General features: G+C 43.4%; 1 protein-coding gene across 3 annotated transcripts in view; it reads right to left on the reverse strand.

Moving 5' to 3' along the window:
• Positions 1-968: 968 nt before the first annotated feature.
• ASB9 (ankyrin repeat and SOCS box containing 9) overlaps positions 969-17,970 on the reverse strand; it is a 38,109-nt gene continuing 21,107 nt past the window's right edge. For all 3 annotated transcript variants that reach the window (XM_055438188.2, XM_055438191.2, XM_088834226.1), the window contains 5 exons: positions 11,989-12,096; positions 9,163-9,313; positions 8,062-8,196; positions 6,486-6,674; positions 969-1,915 (listed from right to left, as the gene is read on the reverse strand). In XM_055438188.2, coding sequence (XP_055294163.2) covers positions 1,791-1,915; positions 6,486-6,674; positions 8,062-8,196; positions 9,163-9,313; positions 11,989-12,096 — 708 coding nt within the window. In that variant the 3' untranslated portion in view covers positions 969-1,790. The remainder of the gene's footprint in view (positions 1,916-6,485; positions 6,675-8,061; positions 8,197-9,162; positions 9,314-11,988; positions 12,097-17,970) is intronic.

The following is a 17,970-nucleotide window of genomic DNA, read 5'->3' on the forward strand; positions in this document are numbered from 1 at the left end:
CTGTATCTTTGCCCGTTTCCTTCACTGTTGCTGCTCTGGTGCCAAAAATGGTACCCGGCACTGACTAAATATGTCCTGAATAAATTAATTAATGAAATTGAATGGATTAGCAAGTGATATGGTGTTGGTGCTCATTTTCTGTCTAAATTCTGAGCAATTAAAAATGTGAACACGATCAGACCAAAAAGGGGAAAAAAAAGGAAAGGGAGCAGGGAGGGGATGTAAAGTCATATTTGAATTTTTGAGCATATTGGAAGAGAAGAAAACAGTGTCAATGGAATTTATCACTACAAAGTTTTCACTCCTGCATGGAAATTTCCAGAGCCTGTGTTGTAAACCATTTTACAATGGGTAGTTTATGACCAGTAACCATTTTGCTTAAATGATCATGTAGCAGCAGCGCCATCTTCTGGGTAACTAGTTGGGCATTTTAGAATAATAGTCTAGAGTTGTTTTTTCATATACCAAATTGAGTTTAGAATCACAGATTACATAGGAAATATCTTTAGAGATCATCTAGGCCATATGTCATCTTACAGGTAAGGATTTGCCTTAAGTGGGTACAATATTTTCTTATTTTCTCTTGATCCAATGGAGCCCCAAATTCATGTCTTGGAGAGAAGACAAACTAGTCATCATTGCTAAATTATATCACAGGTCTCATATAAATCAGAAACGGACAGGCAGTTAAAATCCATTTGTCGAGCATGTGAAGAGTGCTGTCCAATAGGAATTTCTGCAACAACGGAGCAATAGAACTTTCTGTGATGATCTATACATATCTGTGCTGTCCAATATGGTAGTCACTAGCCACTTGAGGTTATTAAACATCTAAAGTGAGTCTAATGATGCTGAAGAACTGGATTTTTAACTGTGTCAAATTTTAACTAATTTACACTTTTCAAAAGTCACATATGGTGAGTGTAGGGTTTCTAAACCTGGGCACTATCGACATTTGGGGCTTGATCATTCTTTGCTGTGGTGACTGTGTTGTGTACTGTACAATGTTTAGCAACAGTCCTAGCTTCTAGCCAGGAGTACCCACCCCCTGAATGTTGCCAAATATCCTCTCTAAGGGGCAAAACCACCCCTGGTTGAGAACCAGTGGGCCAGTAGCCACTGCACTGAACAGCACAGTTCTAGAATATGCCTGATACATTAAGAACATTTTGGTTGAAGAAAAAGAACTGTCCACTTTCCTGTATTAAGGCAGTAGTGGTCTTGTAATAAGAACAAGGAAGGTTTAAAAAAAAAAAAAGTAAATAAAGTCAGACGTAGTCACAGTAATGTCACACTTTTTTATTTCCCCACGAAGTGGAGACAGAGCTAGGATAGCGATACTGGAAAATTCTGCCTCCCTCATAAGTCCCCAGGTTAGCATCAAAAAACCTACACTTGAATCTGGCTGCCTAGCCTCACTGTGCGTAACTAAACAAATTGACCTCCCCAAGTCTTAGGGTGTCACCTAGCAAAGAGGGGAGGAACAGTGCCTACCTGGTGGGGTTGCTCTGGGGACTAGATTAGATGAAGCATAGTGTTCCCAGCTCAGTGCTTGGCAAGGTAAGACATTCAACACCATGGATATCTTAGCCACCCTCTTCCAGGCAGGGGAGAAAAATTTTCATACCCTCCAACCAACAGCACAAAAGAGCCTAGTACAAAGCTACAAATAAAACTCTCAATGAAAAAAAAACTTAGCTGAACTCTATAAACCTGACTTAACTTGAAAATCCCAGTGGTCTCAACACTCAATAACGTTTGTTGTCTGTGTCGCCATTCCCCTGACACATTTAAATGTGGAGGAGAAACCGTTTCAGCTCCTCAGGGAGGCTGAGTTCATTGATCTTATGATGCTGCTGGATCCCAAAGCACTTCCGGATTCTAAGGCGGCATAGCTGCATCAAAGAAGAGGGCCCTGGAGAAAGATGATAAGACAAGTCACACATGGGTTCATTGATCCAAGCCTTTTCCTTTCCTTCGTTGAAAGCATGAAAGATTTAACACTATTATCAAGAAATAATATGGTACTGCTTAAGACCATGTTCTGGGCTTAATAAGGTTTCTGGTATCTAACTGAAATCAGGCTGTTAGGTTTTGATTTAAAACAAAAAAAATTTAAAGCTTGGTCTCACCAATGGAGGCTAATGGAAGCTAATTTTGAAATTACAAAGCTATGAAATCCCCAGCAATGACAAGAAAACCCACGTTTACTGGCTTTCTTGTCTTTAAAAAAAAAATAAGTCCGTATTTCTGGATGCAAATACTCTAATTTTATAATTTTGCAATTTTAAGATATTCAAATATAAGGAGCTATCTGTGAAACGTAAGTGTGATCTGAACTCATGTTTGTTTTTATATTCTGCATTTAGAGCCATCCCAGTGCTTCATCTTATAGTGGAAAATGAACTAGCACAAACCTTGCACAGATCCTGCCAAGAGTTTACATCTTAAGATAGGAATTCTCAACAGGGCAGGGGGTGGGAGGGGTGTATTTTGCTCCCTAGGGACCCTTGGTACTGTCTGGAGACACTTTTGTTTGTTACAACTTGGGGGGTGGGCTATTAGCATCTAGAGGGTGGATGACAGGGATGATGCTAAACATGTCCAGTGTGTAGGACAGAACCGCCCCCAACTGGCCCAAAATGTAAATAGTGCTGAGCTTGAGAAGGCCTATCATAGGGTAAAAGAGTGGGAAATTGTTTCCCAGCCCCAACTCCTGCACTAAATAGTAACAGGAGTTCTCTTTTGATTATTAAAAACATTTTTAAAAGCAAAGCTGTATACCCTAAAGAGGTGCTTCCCTGGTGGCGCAGTGGTAAAGAATCTGCCTGCAATGCAGGAGATGTGGGTTCGATCCCTGGGTAGGGAAGATCCCCTGGAGAAGGGAATGGCAACCCACTCCAGTATTCTTGCTTTGGAGAATTCCATGGACAAAAGAGCCTGACGGACTAGTCTATGAGGTTGCAAAGAGTTGTACATGACTAAGCGACTGACACTTTCAGGGCTTTCCTGGTGGCTCAGATGGTAAAGAATCCACCTGCAATGCAGGAGACCTAGGTTTGATCCCTGGGTTGGGAAGATCCCCTGGAGGAGGACATGGCAACCCACTCCAGTATTCTTGCCTGGAGAATCCCATGGACTGAGGAGCCTGACTGGCTACAGTCCATGGGGTCGCACAGAGTTGGACACGACTTTGCCACTAAGCATGTATGCATACCCTCAAGAACCCCATAAAGCAGTAGCCCTCACACCAGACTTTGTAGAGCTGGTGGAATGTTGGGCCCCACTCCCTAGATGTTGCTTCAACAACCATCATCAGGTGGGCTGAGCATCTGGGTTTTGTACAGGCATGCGCCCCAGGTCATTGTATTGTGTGGCCAGGATTGAGAATGTAATTCAAAGGGTACAGTGGCCTGTGATTTTGATACCAAGCAGGACCCTGTGGGGCTCCTGGGCTTTTACAAAAGGCTTTCTGTGTCCCCATTTCTTGATTACAGGAAATAGGCTTCATTAGGCTTCTAAGACGTTCCCTGAGTTCCAAGGAGCAGGTTCAAACAGATGCTAGTTAGGGAAGGAGGGGGTCCTGAAACAAAGGAGGAACAATAAATAGTGCAGCCTCGGGCAGGGTCCTGGTCCCCCCTCCAGGGATACACAGAATAATATATTTGAGCTGTTTGACAGATACGGAAACCCCCACCAGGTGGGAGAAGTTAACTGAGTGCTGCCCACAAGCACTAGACCCCAGACCTGTGGGAACCAGACACTTACCTCAGCACCAACCAATCAGAAGAATGTCCACGAGCTGACCACGCCCTCTTTGAACCATTCCTGTAAAACTCCTCACTACTCCCTCTAGGTGGGAACACAGTTTTGAGGGCAGTAGCCCACTGTGGCCCCCTTTGCCTGGCAAAGCAATAAAACTATTCTTTTCTACTTGAGCCAAAACTCTGTCTCTAAAATTCAATTCAGTGTGTCGGGCAGGGTACAAAGGCTGGATTAGACTTCAATTTCCTAGAGCATCACTGCAAGCTACAGGATAAACTGGGTTGCATACTCTCAGGTGATGGAAAACAGGGAGAGGTGGAACTAGACACATACACAAGGAAAGAAAGAAAGGAAATATTTTCAATGAGGCCCTCACCACACATTCAGAAGGTCCCTGTTGGAATTTAGGGCACCTTCCAGATTATGTTCAGTGTACTCAAGGCATATATTAATGAAGGATTTCCCAGTGTACTAAAAGCACTTACTAACAAACTGCAAAAACCATAGTGTGGGGAAACTGAACTTAACCTCATCTCACTAAAGCTCGTTGAAGGACATGACTAATCACATGTGCTAGATACAATGTCAGGGACAAGTGTAGGAGGTATTGATAAACGAGTACAGAGAACAAGACATCACAGTAAGCCTGATAAGAGACTTAGGCAAAGCAGGCCATTGGAGGAAACTCAGTGTAACTACCGATGGAAACTGAATATCTGCTATTTACAAGTGGGATACTGTGTAACTAGAGCCTTCATTCCATATAAATAGAGGTGAAAACTCACTAGCGCTTTGTAGCCACTTGTTGGCACCTGCAAATATTCAGGGGGCATTGCTTTACTCCATAATGAATCAGCTAATTCTATATTTATTGATGGGCATATTACTTTGGGGCTCCAGTTCTTTTTTTAAAAAGCATCATCAGTTCTTTTTCTTTAAAGCATCAACACTCTTGACGCTTTAAGACCAAAGTGCATTCAAGGTGCTCCTGTGGTGCTGGGGTGAGAGAGTCCCTATTAGTTGTCATTGTGTGTCAGGAATAAACACTGCTTTCAGAGTCGGACACAACTGAAGTGACGCAGCAGCAGCAGATGCTTTGGCGAGGGAGGGGGTGGTCATATTTTTGAAACTCTTTCAAATATGTGTGTGTCTACATATATGATTTAATGACTTTAGGGGGGCCTGAGGCACTTAACACCTTTGTGGATCTCTTTCTCAATTGAAAAAAAAGATATTTTACAGCTGGTAATTTTACAACTGTGTCTGTATAAAGATGAATATAATCCAGGTTGAGTTAGAGTCATTTTTTTCCTTCTGATTTTAAAAGAAATTAAAACACTTCTGTGGACCCCTAAAAAGACAGTGGGCCCCATGCATTGTATCATCTGTGCCTGCTGAAGAAATCTGCCCTGTCTAGATATAATTTTTTAAAACCAAGAAATCATTAAAATGTGAGCACAACTGCCTGGGGGTTACGCCACTGCTTCACATAAAGGGTTTCTATTGGTTTGTTCCTTGTTTGGGGGAGGGCCCAAGGCAGGCTATGACCCTCAAGTACCCTGGGGTGAAGGATGTAGGAGGAAGGATTCAGGGGCTACTTTACAATTCGGCCCAAAACCCTAATTCTCAGCACGTGGGGAGAAAATAACCAGATGACATGACATCAGAATCCTCCTGGTTGGGAAGCCTGCTTCAAACTTCCACAACCTCTAAGACTCAATGAAGTCTATACTCTAGTCATATAAATAGGTCCTCAGCTGGCTGCTCTCCACCTCCCAGGACAATTAAGACTCTAACACATTTTTAGCAACTATACCCCAATAAAAATTAATTTTAAAAATAAAATAAAAACTAAAAAATAAAATTTGTATCCACACACAAAAAAAGAATGCAATCTGAAGGGTCCTTGCTCCTCACTCCCAACCCACCCCCAACCCAGGGAAGTGCCTCTACCTCCTTGCACACTACTCAACCCCAGTGTTTAGTTGTTTGGGTCAGAAGTGTCAGTTTTTATTTATGAAGGTGTACGGGCTCAGTGTTGATTTAGTTATAATAGTAAATGTCTTCAGTTTGCCATGGATCATGAAAGCAATACTGTGTAATGCTCAATGAGTTGCATTCCTACCTCCTATCCCAGAAGCCTAATGCCAAGTAGTTCGCATTAGGACATACTGGGGCTTGTATGTGGCTTCTGCCACATCACTCTAAAGCATGGCTTACAAATACCATATGACATCACTTATACGTGGAATCTAAAATAAGACACAAATGAACTTAACCACAAAACAGAAACAGACTCACAGACACAGAGAACAGACTTGTGTTTGTCAAGGGGAAGGAGGTTGGAAGAGAGCTGGATTGGGAGTTTAGGGTTAGCAGATGCTAACTATTATATATAGGACGAATAAACAACAAGATCCTACTGTACAGCACAGGGAACTATATTCAGTATCCTGTGATAAATCACAATGGAAAAGAATATGAAAAGGAACAAATATAGATGTATAACTGAGTCACTGTGCTGTACAGCAGGATGGTTGTTTATTATGCAGCCAGTACTGTACCTTGAATACTAAATTATCTCAGCTCCCCACATTTGAGGAAGGCAGGGATCTGTTTAACAGGATGCAAAATCAGAACTTGGCTAAGTACCTGCCTCCTGCTAGAGCCCGTGGGAGTTACTACAGATTAGGGCTTAGATTCAGGCAAAGGAGAAGCACCTTCTCTCTCCAAGAGCTGCCTCAGGGGGCTCTCTGGAGGCAGCAGTTCCAAGGGTCGTTTGCCTTCAGCATTCCTGGCCTGGGTGTCTGCTCCAAAGTCCAGGAGCAGGCTGGCCAGTTCCCCACAGGATGCCCTGGCCACTGCATGAAGAGGGGAGTCCAGCCCCCGGCCCTGGTTCACATTCACTCCTAAACAGTCAGGAGAACAACAGAGTCAGTCAAGGAGCAGAGTGCAAGCACCCCCTTCTAAAAGCGCTGTGCCTCCACAGCGGGCACGGCAGTTCTCCAAGTCATCAGGAGATGATTCCATTTCATAATATGGGGAAAAGGCCACTTGACAAGATGACTAAAAGTATGACATGAGCCATATGGCAGATGAGGTTGAAAAACCTCACCTTTGAGCATCATACATAGCTGTGACAGATTTAGGGAAAACACTGGCAGTATGAAAGCTGCACATTCATTATTACTGGAGCCCAAATATTAGCCAGCACAGACCAGAAGTGATGCTAGATGGCAAAATCTCATCTATGGCAATTTGCCACATTCACACACCCAGAAACTGCGATGAAGTTTAAACTGGAGACTTGAGACCATGTGAACTGGTCTGTGAAGAGCAACCAATTATGACGACATTGCCTAGACTGGGGTGGCCAATCCTAAGATCACAGGGCAGGTGGCAAAGCCATCCTCTTCGAGGGTCAAGTGGATTCCTAGGACCATCCCCACCCAATTCTATCCCTACACTCTCAACAGAGCCTTAGCCCAGCCTAGACACTGGCTCCCACTGGGACGTGTGGGGATATACAGCTTTGCCTGAGCTGCTGTCTCTCGAGAAAAATGGGAATTTATGTCCAGTCAACAAATGTTAACTGAATTGTTCTTGTATTGTTTTTAGCTTTTGGAGGGATGCCAAACCTGACCCTTTCCCGACTAGGAGCTTAAAATCCATCTAAGATGAGAGAACAGAGAGAGGGAAGGCAAGAGAAAACCAACCTCCTCCTGGTTCATGGTAATGGCTGCCAATTGAGTAGAAGGCAATGAGAACAATAAACCTTCAGCAGAGGGAAAGATTACCTGAATTTTAAAGATAACCAAGACTCAAATAACTTAAAATGTGAAAAAGGGGTATTCCAAGTGTTGAAGGGGTTGGACAACAGCAGGAAGGTGAAAAAGAAAGGACTAAAACTGAGGCAAGTTTATTTCCAAATCAAAGAGAACTGCTGAAGGTGGCCTAAAATTCAAAGGCCAGCCCTAACCCAGGAGCTGTGGGAGTTATGCTGGAACTAGTCATATCAATGGCCAGAGGAAGGGATGCAGGGGAAAGGGAGGAAGGAGAAACTAATAATCACTGAAGACCGTCCTGGGAGGAGGGACATTATCGTCATCATGATTCTTATTACAAGTGAGAGAACTCAAGTTGAAACAGTTTCAAATAATTCCCCAGCAGAAGAACTCTGATCCTGTCCAACTCCATTGCCCACACTTTTTCCTCTGCTACAACAGAAAGAGCTTTCAAATACTCTGAATGTACTTTTCACTCACTCCCCTTGCTCTGTTGTGCTTTTGGTTTTACCTGACTCCAGAAGTTTCCTGGCACAGGCCACCTGCAGGTTTTCACAAGCCAAATACAACGGTGTGCCCAGGTGGTGGATGTTCTGGTCGATGTCGCCCCCGTGAGCCGCAAGAGACTCAATGCACTCCACGTGGCCTGCAGCCCAAAGTGGAAGAAAACAGTTACAGCACTGATTCTCACAGCTAGGGAAACACCACCTTGCCCATATTCTGTGTGTTGAAAATTTCCAATGACTTAACTAGGGACCAAAAGCTATGTTCTTTACTCAGAATAGCAAATGATCTTCCACACCGTCACCAGTTAACGGGATGTTCCATAAGATGCCATCTGGAGCTCTGGGTGGGTGGAACTCCACTTGAGTTTATTAGCCACAGTAGGCAACCAGCAACCATCCACCTTTTTTAGTAGTTTGTGGCTTTGTAATCTGAGTTCAGAAATCGAAGTGAGAGTTGGGAAGAGGTATGGAAGAGGGACAAGGTGGGCCTGAAGAAGACAGCACAGAGAGTGGGCCATGGAACAGGGAAAGAAACTTACAACCTCACAAAAGCAGGCCCTGGAGGAAACAGCCCACCTTCCCGTAAGAGCGGTGGGCACTGGAGAGGCTTAGGAGATGGTGCCAAATCCAACATAGTAGGGCCCTGTGTGGCCAACTAGGTTGGGTGAAAGCAGAATCATTCTCCCTTGGTCTAGAATGTCATACTGAAACACTGCTCCTTTGCATTTATCTTGTTGGCCACCTCATGCGAAGAGTGGACTCACTGGAAAAGACTCTGATGCTGGGAAAGATTGGGGGCTGGAGGAGAAGGGGACGACAGAGAGTGAGATGGCTGGATGGCATCACCGACTCGATGGACATGAGTTTGAGTGAACTCTGGGAGTTAGTGATGGACAGGGAGGCCTGGCGTGCTGTGATTCATGGGGTCGCAAACAGTCGGACATGACTGAGTGACTGAACTGAACTGAACTGAACCATTTTAGTTCTGTGCGGATCCCAGGATCCCACATGGAGAACAAGTGTTTTGTATACCTCCTTTTCCCTCTTCAATCATAAGATATTCCTTGAAGGAGTGGGTGGAAAACTTCAATTCTCAACAGATTTACCTCTCTTAGCAGCTTCATGGATGGGGGACGCCAGGTCACTCGCAGGTTGGGTACTGGCTCCATATTGCAGAAGCAAATTCACACACTCATGGCTGCCGCTGACACAAGCATTAAACAAGGGAGTGTGCCAGTCTATAGTGACACCATTCACCTGTAAGGAAAAACTCCACGATAAAGGCAGGCAATGAAGTAACCTGAATTCTAATGTAAGTTCCAAGATTTGTAAGCTGTTTTTTCACTTATCAGAGCCTTAAATTCCACAGCTACAAAATGGAGACAAAAAAGAACAAATGCCACAAAGCTATTGTGAAAAACCGAATGAAGTGTGGGATGTCAGGCCCCAAGAATGTCTCTGAATATTTTGTCTCCTCCATGCCCTCCCCCAGGAACGTGAACTTGGACACTAGTTAGGATAAGTTGAACAAGTCACAAACTAATCACCTTATTGTAAACACTCTATCCTAGACCCATCCCACGCCAATCCAATTTCCGCACAGCAGTTAGAGTAACCTCTTAAAATTGTGAATATATTATTTTGTTTTAATTTAAGATGCCCCAGGTGCAAACCAGAAGGAGACACTCGCTTCCAGGATCACAAAAGTGCAGCGCAACCCTGAGACGGAGCAGCTGTCTCACGTTTGCACCCTCAGGCTCCTCTTTTGCCTCTGCTTAGTCCTGGCTCTGTTTCCAACTTTGGGGTAAGTTTTCTTAACCAAAATATAAACCTGAGGATATACTTATCATGGCTCTCAGCTGCCCTCAGGACAAAGTCCATTTTCTTGGCATGGACAGCAAGCTTGTTTTGTTCTGACCCCTGGCCCCTGCTCTACCCTGCTGCTGTAAGGAATGACTTGAAATCACACAAAATGCCCCACTTTCACTTCGAGGCTTTTGCGTTTCTTGTTCCCAGTGGGTAGGAAGTTCATCATTTTCCCCAACCCGCCAATGAGCTGAGTGACTCCAACAGGTCCTATAGATTTCAACTGTGATGTCACTTCCTGCAGGAAGCATCTTTTCACTCCCTCTCTCCATCAGAAACACACAGGTTAGGAACATTTTCACATGTTCCCAACAATCCTCTTACTAGTAATACTTATTATATTTTGGTAGCACGTGGTAGCAAAAAATGGCCACAGACTCGGTGCCCAGGATGCACATTCCTTTGTAATGTGGCTCTGCGACTCCTCCCATCACAAGACAGAGACTATTTTTTCAATTCTGGAATCTGGGCTTGCCCACATGAATCACTTTTTGGTCAATGGGACAGTTAACAAGTGTGATGCAAGCAGAGAGCTCACCCTTTTGACTGCTCTCGGAATCCCTGCTACCATGTGAACAGGCCTGGGCTGCCTGCTAGAGGATGAGAGACCACAGGGAGATTTTCTTCCTCCCCAGACCTCCCAGCAGCCCCAGCCACGGTCACCATGAAGCAGTCTGCTACAGCCCACCTATTGGCTAACACCAAATGCCTCCATGAGCCCAGCTGAGGCTAGCCAAAGCAGGCCAGACCAGGAGAGCTGTCCAGACAACACAAGGAAGTGTGAGATAAAGAAATGGCTACTGTCTGAAGTCATTAAGTCAGGTGGGTTTGTTACACAGCAGAAACTGATGGATAAAAACAGTGTATTGTAATTGCCTGCTGTGGCTGAGCTATTATGCATTCACCAAACTCAATCCCTCTCTCCTGGGTACAAAGCCATACACTTTCCCACCTTCCTGGCAGTTAGACATGGCCTGAACTCTGGCCAATGGGATGTGAGCAAAAGTGACATATGTCACTGCCAAGACTGGCCTTTTAAAAGTCTCCATTCACAATCCTCCATGTCTTTTCCTCTTCCAGCCATCTGGAACAGAGCACACATGGGAGCCACTTGTTGAAGGCAGAGGAGAAACAGGATTAAAGGAGCCTGTGTCCTTGAATCACCCTTGGAAAACAGCCACCCAACCGGCAACTCCCACATAGGAGTCTGAGTTGAACAAGAAATAAACTTACTCTGTGAGGCTACTGAGATTTCAGGGTTTATCTACTGACGCATTTAGTGTGACATTCAGCCATTTACCTGTTTATCTGCTTGTCTCCTCATTTAGTTTAGAAGTTCCTGAAAATCTTTATTTAGAGTTAGACACATAATAAATGCTCAGGACAGACTGGTTGAGAAAAGATGAGCAATCTATATAGAATCTTCTGATCAGATTTTCCCATCACTTTTGAGCAAGAGGGGAGTTAGTTAATAGAAGAAGTACTGGTCCCTACTTTCAAGTTCAATGATTTTGTAACTTCCTTCTCTGTAATTTCATTATGTCACCCTGATTCCCATTCTCCAAATAACCACACGCCCTACCCCTCTCAATGCTCCCAATTCCACAAAATATGCTATGTAACTTTTTTTGCTATTTTCCCCATTATTTTTCATATATATATTCTAAAGTTCACAGGCTAAGTAGCTTGTCCAAATTTCCAATGTTAGTAAATGGTAGAGATGGTCTGGGACCATTACTCAGGTCTTATGGAGCCAAATGTTGTATGTTTTCTACAATATGTCACTACCTTCCAGCCATAGGAATGAAGGCAGATATATAACAGCTATTTATTAGCAGTGACAGCTAAAATAATATAGGCTCGGACCATGACTTTCTAGCTAAAAATGCAGTATTTCATCTACCGCTAAAGTAAATAAGCTTGATGGACATAATACTTTGGAGGGGAAAAACCCTCTTCATATTTCAAATCAGGCTAATAAAAAATGCTGGAAAGTATTTAGAAGGGATATAAATAGTCATTTTTTTCAGTAGTGGCGTCTAAGATGTGGTTTGAGCTGTACTTACCTGAGCTCCATGCCTCAATAACATGTTTGCACAGGAGGGATGACCTCCAAGACAGGCTTCATGGAGCGGAGACACACGATCCGCCGTGATGAGGTTCACTGGCCACCCCTGGAGGAGGGGAGACGGGCAGAGTAAGGAGCGCAATGTGGCAGTTCTGTGGGCTCAGCCATGAATCCACAATTCTTTTAAAAGTTAACCTGGCTCACTTATGTGCTCAGGCGTGTCTGACTCTTTGTGACCCCATGCACTGTGGCCCAACAGGCATCTCTGTCCACGGAATTCTCCAGGCAAGAATACTGGAGTGGGTTGCCACTTCCTTCTCCAGAGGATCTTACTGACCCAGGGATCAAACCTTCATCTCCTGCACTGACAGAAGCGTTCTTTACACTGAGCCACCAGGGCAGCCGATATACGTTCTTGTGACTGCAGATTCATAAGAGTCCCTGACCCAGGTAAATTGTGTCTAGATTCCTGCCCCACAGACACTGTGAATACATGTCTGTTACATTAAGCCACTAATTTGTAGGGTACTTTGTTACACAGCAAAACATGACTAAGACAGCCCAAAGCACTAGGTGAACCTCCATTCGACAGAGAGGCAAAGGGACAATTACATTCTCACTCTAGTAGTCTTGAGCTAAAGAAGCAAGAAAGTGTCTGAAAGGTCGTGGGGTTCTTCAACCTCTTGGAAAGTGTGCTCTCCAGGAGATGGATCCTGAACCTAATCCAAGCAGAACATCAACAAGGAGAGGCTCCACAGACCCCCTGATCTTGGAATATATAATCTATTCCTAACAGGAAAAAACCAGGTACAATAAAAGTTCTTTTCCTTAGCTTATGTCAATTAAGAGCATGGATAGTTTAATCAACATCTTGGTAATACTGGGTTAGTTAAAAAGTTCATCTGGGTTTTTCTGTAAGATGTCACAGAAAAACCCAAATGAACTTTTTGGTCAACTCAATATTATACCTTTTCTTCCCAGAATGCGTGCAGGCTAAGTTGCTGCAGTCAAGTCTGACTCTGTGTGACCCTATGGACTGTAATCCAACAGACTCCTCTGTCCATGGGATTCTCCGGGCAAGAATACTGGAGTAGATTTCCATGCTCTTCTCCAAGGGAATCTTCCCAACCCAGGGATCGAAGCCAGGTCCCCTGCATTACATGCAGATTCTTTACCATCTGAGCCACTAGGGAAGCCCAGAATAAATAAATTTTTCTGGAATAAATTTGCCTAAAATCATTCCATTAAATTATCTCACTCACCATCATCCCTAACACACATTCTTCTACTTTTGTGGGCATTTTTTTCAGCCCCCTAGTCATGCTGTCCTTTGGGCTGTTACCCTCTGACTGGCAAGCTCTTGCATTTTGATATAGCCCATCATTCACAGGATCTCAAGCCCAGAGATTTTTTTTTTTAAGGTGGGTCTAGGAAGGGGTTCTGAGAGACTCAAAATAATCTGCTCGTAAATGAGAAATTTGAAAATCCATTTCAGCACTTGGCCATACCAGTTCTGCTGTTTGCAGGGAGGGACAGGGCTATTATCTTCCCTTCCTTCACAACCTCAAATCCCATCTGTATGCAACAAATGCTCACTGACCCCCCGACTCGAGCAAAGTGTAAATTGTAGCATTTATTCGCTTCACAAGCACTGCCCATGGGCTTCACTGTGTAGCATCTTCTGTTTCATTACTGTTGGTACTATTTTATTAGAGGCATTCCTCTCAAATCTGTTTTTTTTCCCACTCTCAGTGTTCTCTGTTTGTCCAGTCTCTTCCCCACACCCTGGTAGAATACACAGGAATTCACAGCAAAATGTTAACTGCATTTTTCTCTGTGCTGCAGATCATGAGATGAAAGAAGACTATTCTTTACAGGAATTCTTTATTAAGAGTTCCTCTATTACAAATATACTCCTATAGCCACTACTGTCATTTCAAAATCATTTAGGTGCTTATACAAAAATCCAGGTAAATGAAAAAGCAAAAAGAAATTATTTACACTCCAAAAATGTTCACCACTCATTACATATTCACATTACAAAGAAGTTCCTTTAAATTAAGCTTCCCTGTGCAAACTGAGGACTGACTCTTTACAGTTCATCACAGATATGCAATTTTGACTTTAAATGAACCGTGGCAGTTTGTCTGAAATACTGTCAAGTCTGAATCAAATAAATTTTAACCCATTACTTCAGAGAGGGTCCAGTCTACAGTGAGTTCTCAGAAAGAAATGGATTGAATAGCTGACCTTTTTCTATCATCAATTGTCTGTCCCCTAATCTCAGCGTATAGTCAGAAGTTCTGATGATTCCATGGGGCTGTGCAGTATCAGGGCACCCATGGGTGACACAGTGCTTAGTACCTGGCAACTTTCTGTCCCAGCTCCAAATCATAGGCCTACTCAGACAACCAACCGACCACAAGAAGGTTAGGCTTTATCGCCTATCCTGTCCACAGTTATCACCTCCTTCTCTACACTCAGTAGAAAGGAAGATCACAAACCTCCATCTCACTCACGTTCATCCAAACACATCACGTCCTCCCTACTTTACCAAGGAGGTCAAAGCCATTTGATGTGAGAGCTTCCTACATTACCCTCCTCTCCACCCCTAACGTCTCTTTATACTTCTCCAGTCTTCTTTTCTGCCACTGCTCCTTTCTCTGTGGGAGAAATATATGAGCTCAGTCCAATAGCCGATGACCTCACCCGGTACTCCCACCGGCCCCATGACTTTCTTTCATCTACCTTCTCACATGCGTTCCCCTGCTCTCTCCTCTTCAGGTACACTTTCTTCTTGCTTTCAAAGTCTTCCCAGCCCTCAGTCCTGACCCTCTGAGAAGCATCCATTCAACGCTCTTCATCCTCTCACTGGCCTCCCCTTTTTTTTCCAAAAATAGTCTATCCCCATTATCTCTACTTTTATACCTTCTCTCATTTCCTACCAACAGAATCCTGCTGATGCCGCTTTTAAAGACCACCAGTGACTTTCAGAATCCAGTATGCCTTGCTCTGTTCCCCACCTCCTTCCACCTCTGAATTTGCAACATATTCATCCTGACGCCGTGGAACCTGTGCCCTGGCTTCTAAAACAGACTTCTACCTGAAATTATCTCCAGTCTCTGACTGCCTTTTTCTCTGTCTCTTTCACTAACTCTGTCCTTCTCCACCTTCCATCTCCTAATGCAGGCATTTCCTCAAGGATTTGCCCCCAAATCCTTTTCTTTTCTCTCAATACCCTCTATATATTACATATTGCTTTCAAATCTAAATCTCCAGCCCCAGTACATGTTCCTAATTCCCTGCTAAGACATAATCACCCAGAGACCCAGCTCATGACATAAATTTAGCCTTTGCCAACCAAACTCTCCTGAAAAGAGCTCCTTTTCTGCTAGACCTGATTCTCTGAATGGTACCACTATCTTCATTTCAAACCTAGGACTGAAATCTCAGAGAGAGGATAGCAGAATGATCCCCGAGTTCAAATGCTGGCACCATCACCTAATTAGCAGTGTGACCTTGGGCCAGCTACTTTTCTCTCAAAGCCTCAATTTCCATCTGTAAAATGGGGACAATTTCACCTACCCTACCAGGTTGGTTATGAATACTTTAAAAATGATGTATGCAAATTGTTTAGTACTCAGTAATTTCTAGGCAGTTAACATTTGAGATTTCTTTTTATTCTTTATCACTGAGCCTTGAATCAGCTGCTACATCTTTACCAGCTGAGCCACAAGGGAAGCCCAAGAATACTGGCGTGGGTAGTATATCCCTTCTCCAGCAGATCTTCCTGACCCAGGAATCAAACTGGGGTCTCCTGCACTGCAAGTGGATTTTTTACCAACTGAGCTATCAGGGAAGCCCAAAGTCGCTCAGTCGTGTCCGACTCTTTGCGACCCCATGGACTAAACAGTCCATGGAATTCTCCAGGCCAAAATACTGGAGTGGGTAGCCTTTCTCTTCTCCAGAGGATCATCCCAACCCAGGGATCAAACCCAGGTCTCCTGCATTGCAGGCATATTTTTTACCAGCTAAGCTACAAGGGAAGCTCAAGAATACAGGAGTGGGTAGCCTATCACTTCTCCAGCAGATCTTCCCGACCCAGGAATTGAATCGGGGTCTCCTGCATTACAGGCGGATGGATTCTTTACCAAATGAGCTATCAGGGAAACCTGCTACAACCTAAAGGTCTGATATTTCAGAATGCCCAGGATCTTTCCTAGTCTCCACCCTGATAGTGACAATCCTTTAAAGACTACATGGAGCAGCATAAGGAGTTTTTATTCAAGAAACAAAAAAGTCAGTCCTCATCCTGTGCATGCAGTGGAACTTTATTGGGAAGGTTTATAGGACTGTGCATTCAATCTTCAGGGGAGCTTTAAAAAACAAAAGTCCTGATACCCAAGCTGCATCCCAGAGCAACTGCAATACAACCAAAGGTAGCTGAATTCAGGCATTGGTATTTTTAAGATTTCCCATGCAACCCCAGCCCAAAGGGATGCTAATATGAACCATTAAATTTGGGTCACAGAGTGTCCAAGGTTGCCTTAATTGCTTTATGCTGGCCTAACAAATTGCTTTGCTTTTTAAAAAATAAATTACTATTGAAGTGCAACAGATACAAAGAAAGGTTCATAAATCCTTAGTGTAAACCTCAGTGAATTATCACAAAGACAATCTAACTATATAACCACGATACAGGTAAAGGAAAAAAAAAAAACATTACCAGAAACCCACATACATCCTACCCAAATTACATCCACAAAGGCATTCAGAATAGTGGCTTCTAGCATCCTAGTTCTCTTTGGTTTTGAATGTTTTATTAATTGAACCATGAAGAATGTATTTTTGTATGTGTGTTCAGCGACTCTGACTTAACATCTGTTTTTCAAACTCATTCATTCATATATTTTCATTGGTGCATAGAGTTTCACTGAGTAATATACCAAAATATATTTATCCACTTACTTTTGATGGACACTTAGGTTGTTTTCAAGGGTTTTTTTTTTTATGTTATGAATAAGGCTGCTTCTTTAGTGGCTCAGACAGTAAAGAATTGGTCTGCAGTGCAGGAGACCTGGATTCAATCCCTGGGTCAGGAAGATCCCCTGGAGAAGGGAATGGCAACCCACTCCAGCATTCTTGCCAGGAAAATTCCATGGACAGAGGAGCCTGGCAGGCTATAGACCATGGCATCGCAAAGAGTCAGTCACAACTGAGCAACTAACACTTTCATTTTCACTTAGGTTGTTTTCAAGGGTATTTTTTTTTTCTATTAGGAATAAGGCTTCTATGAATATACCCATACATGTTTTTTGATGAACTCATGTATACATATCTGTTGCATATAAACCTAGAAATGAAAGTGTTTGGGTGTAGGGTATAGATATTTGTAGCTTTAATAGATATTCCTTAATATTTCCCAAATTGGTTTGCACAAATTTACACTCCCACCTGCAATGTATGAGTTTCAGTTGCTCCACATTCTTGCCAACACTTTGTATTATCTGTCTTTCCAAATTTAACCCTTCTAGTGGGAGGAGTGAGTACCATAATTTATTTGTAATTTGAATTACACATTTACTAATTTTACTAATAAGCACAATTTGATATATTTATTGAACACTTGGATATCTTTTTAAAAATTGCCAGTCCAAGTTTCTTGCTCATTTTTCTGTTGTCAGTCTTTTGTGTATTGATTTTAGGCTAGGAATAAGAGTTCTTAGTCATAAATAGGGAGAAGGCAATGGCACCCCACTCTAGTACTCTTGCCTGGAAAATCCCATGGATGAAGGAGCCTGGTAGGCTGCAGTCCATGGGGTCACGAAGAGTCGGGCAAGACTGAGGGACTTCACTTTCACTTTTCACTTTCATGCATTGGAGAAGGAAATGGCAACCCACTCCACTGTTCTTGCCTGGCGAATCCCAGGGACAGGGGAGCCTGGTGGGCTGCTGTCCATGGGGTCGCACAGAGTCGGAC

The sequence above is a fragment of the Moschus berezovskii genome, chromosome X (assembly GCF_049115385.1).
Source record: "Moschus berezovskii isolate FMDL1 chromosome X, NW_MosBer_1.0, whole genome shotgun sequence".
Lineage (NCBI taxonomy): Eukaryota > Metazoa > Chordata > Mammalia > Artiodactyla > Moschidae > Moschus > Moschus berezovskii.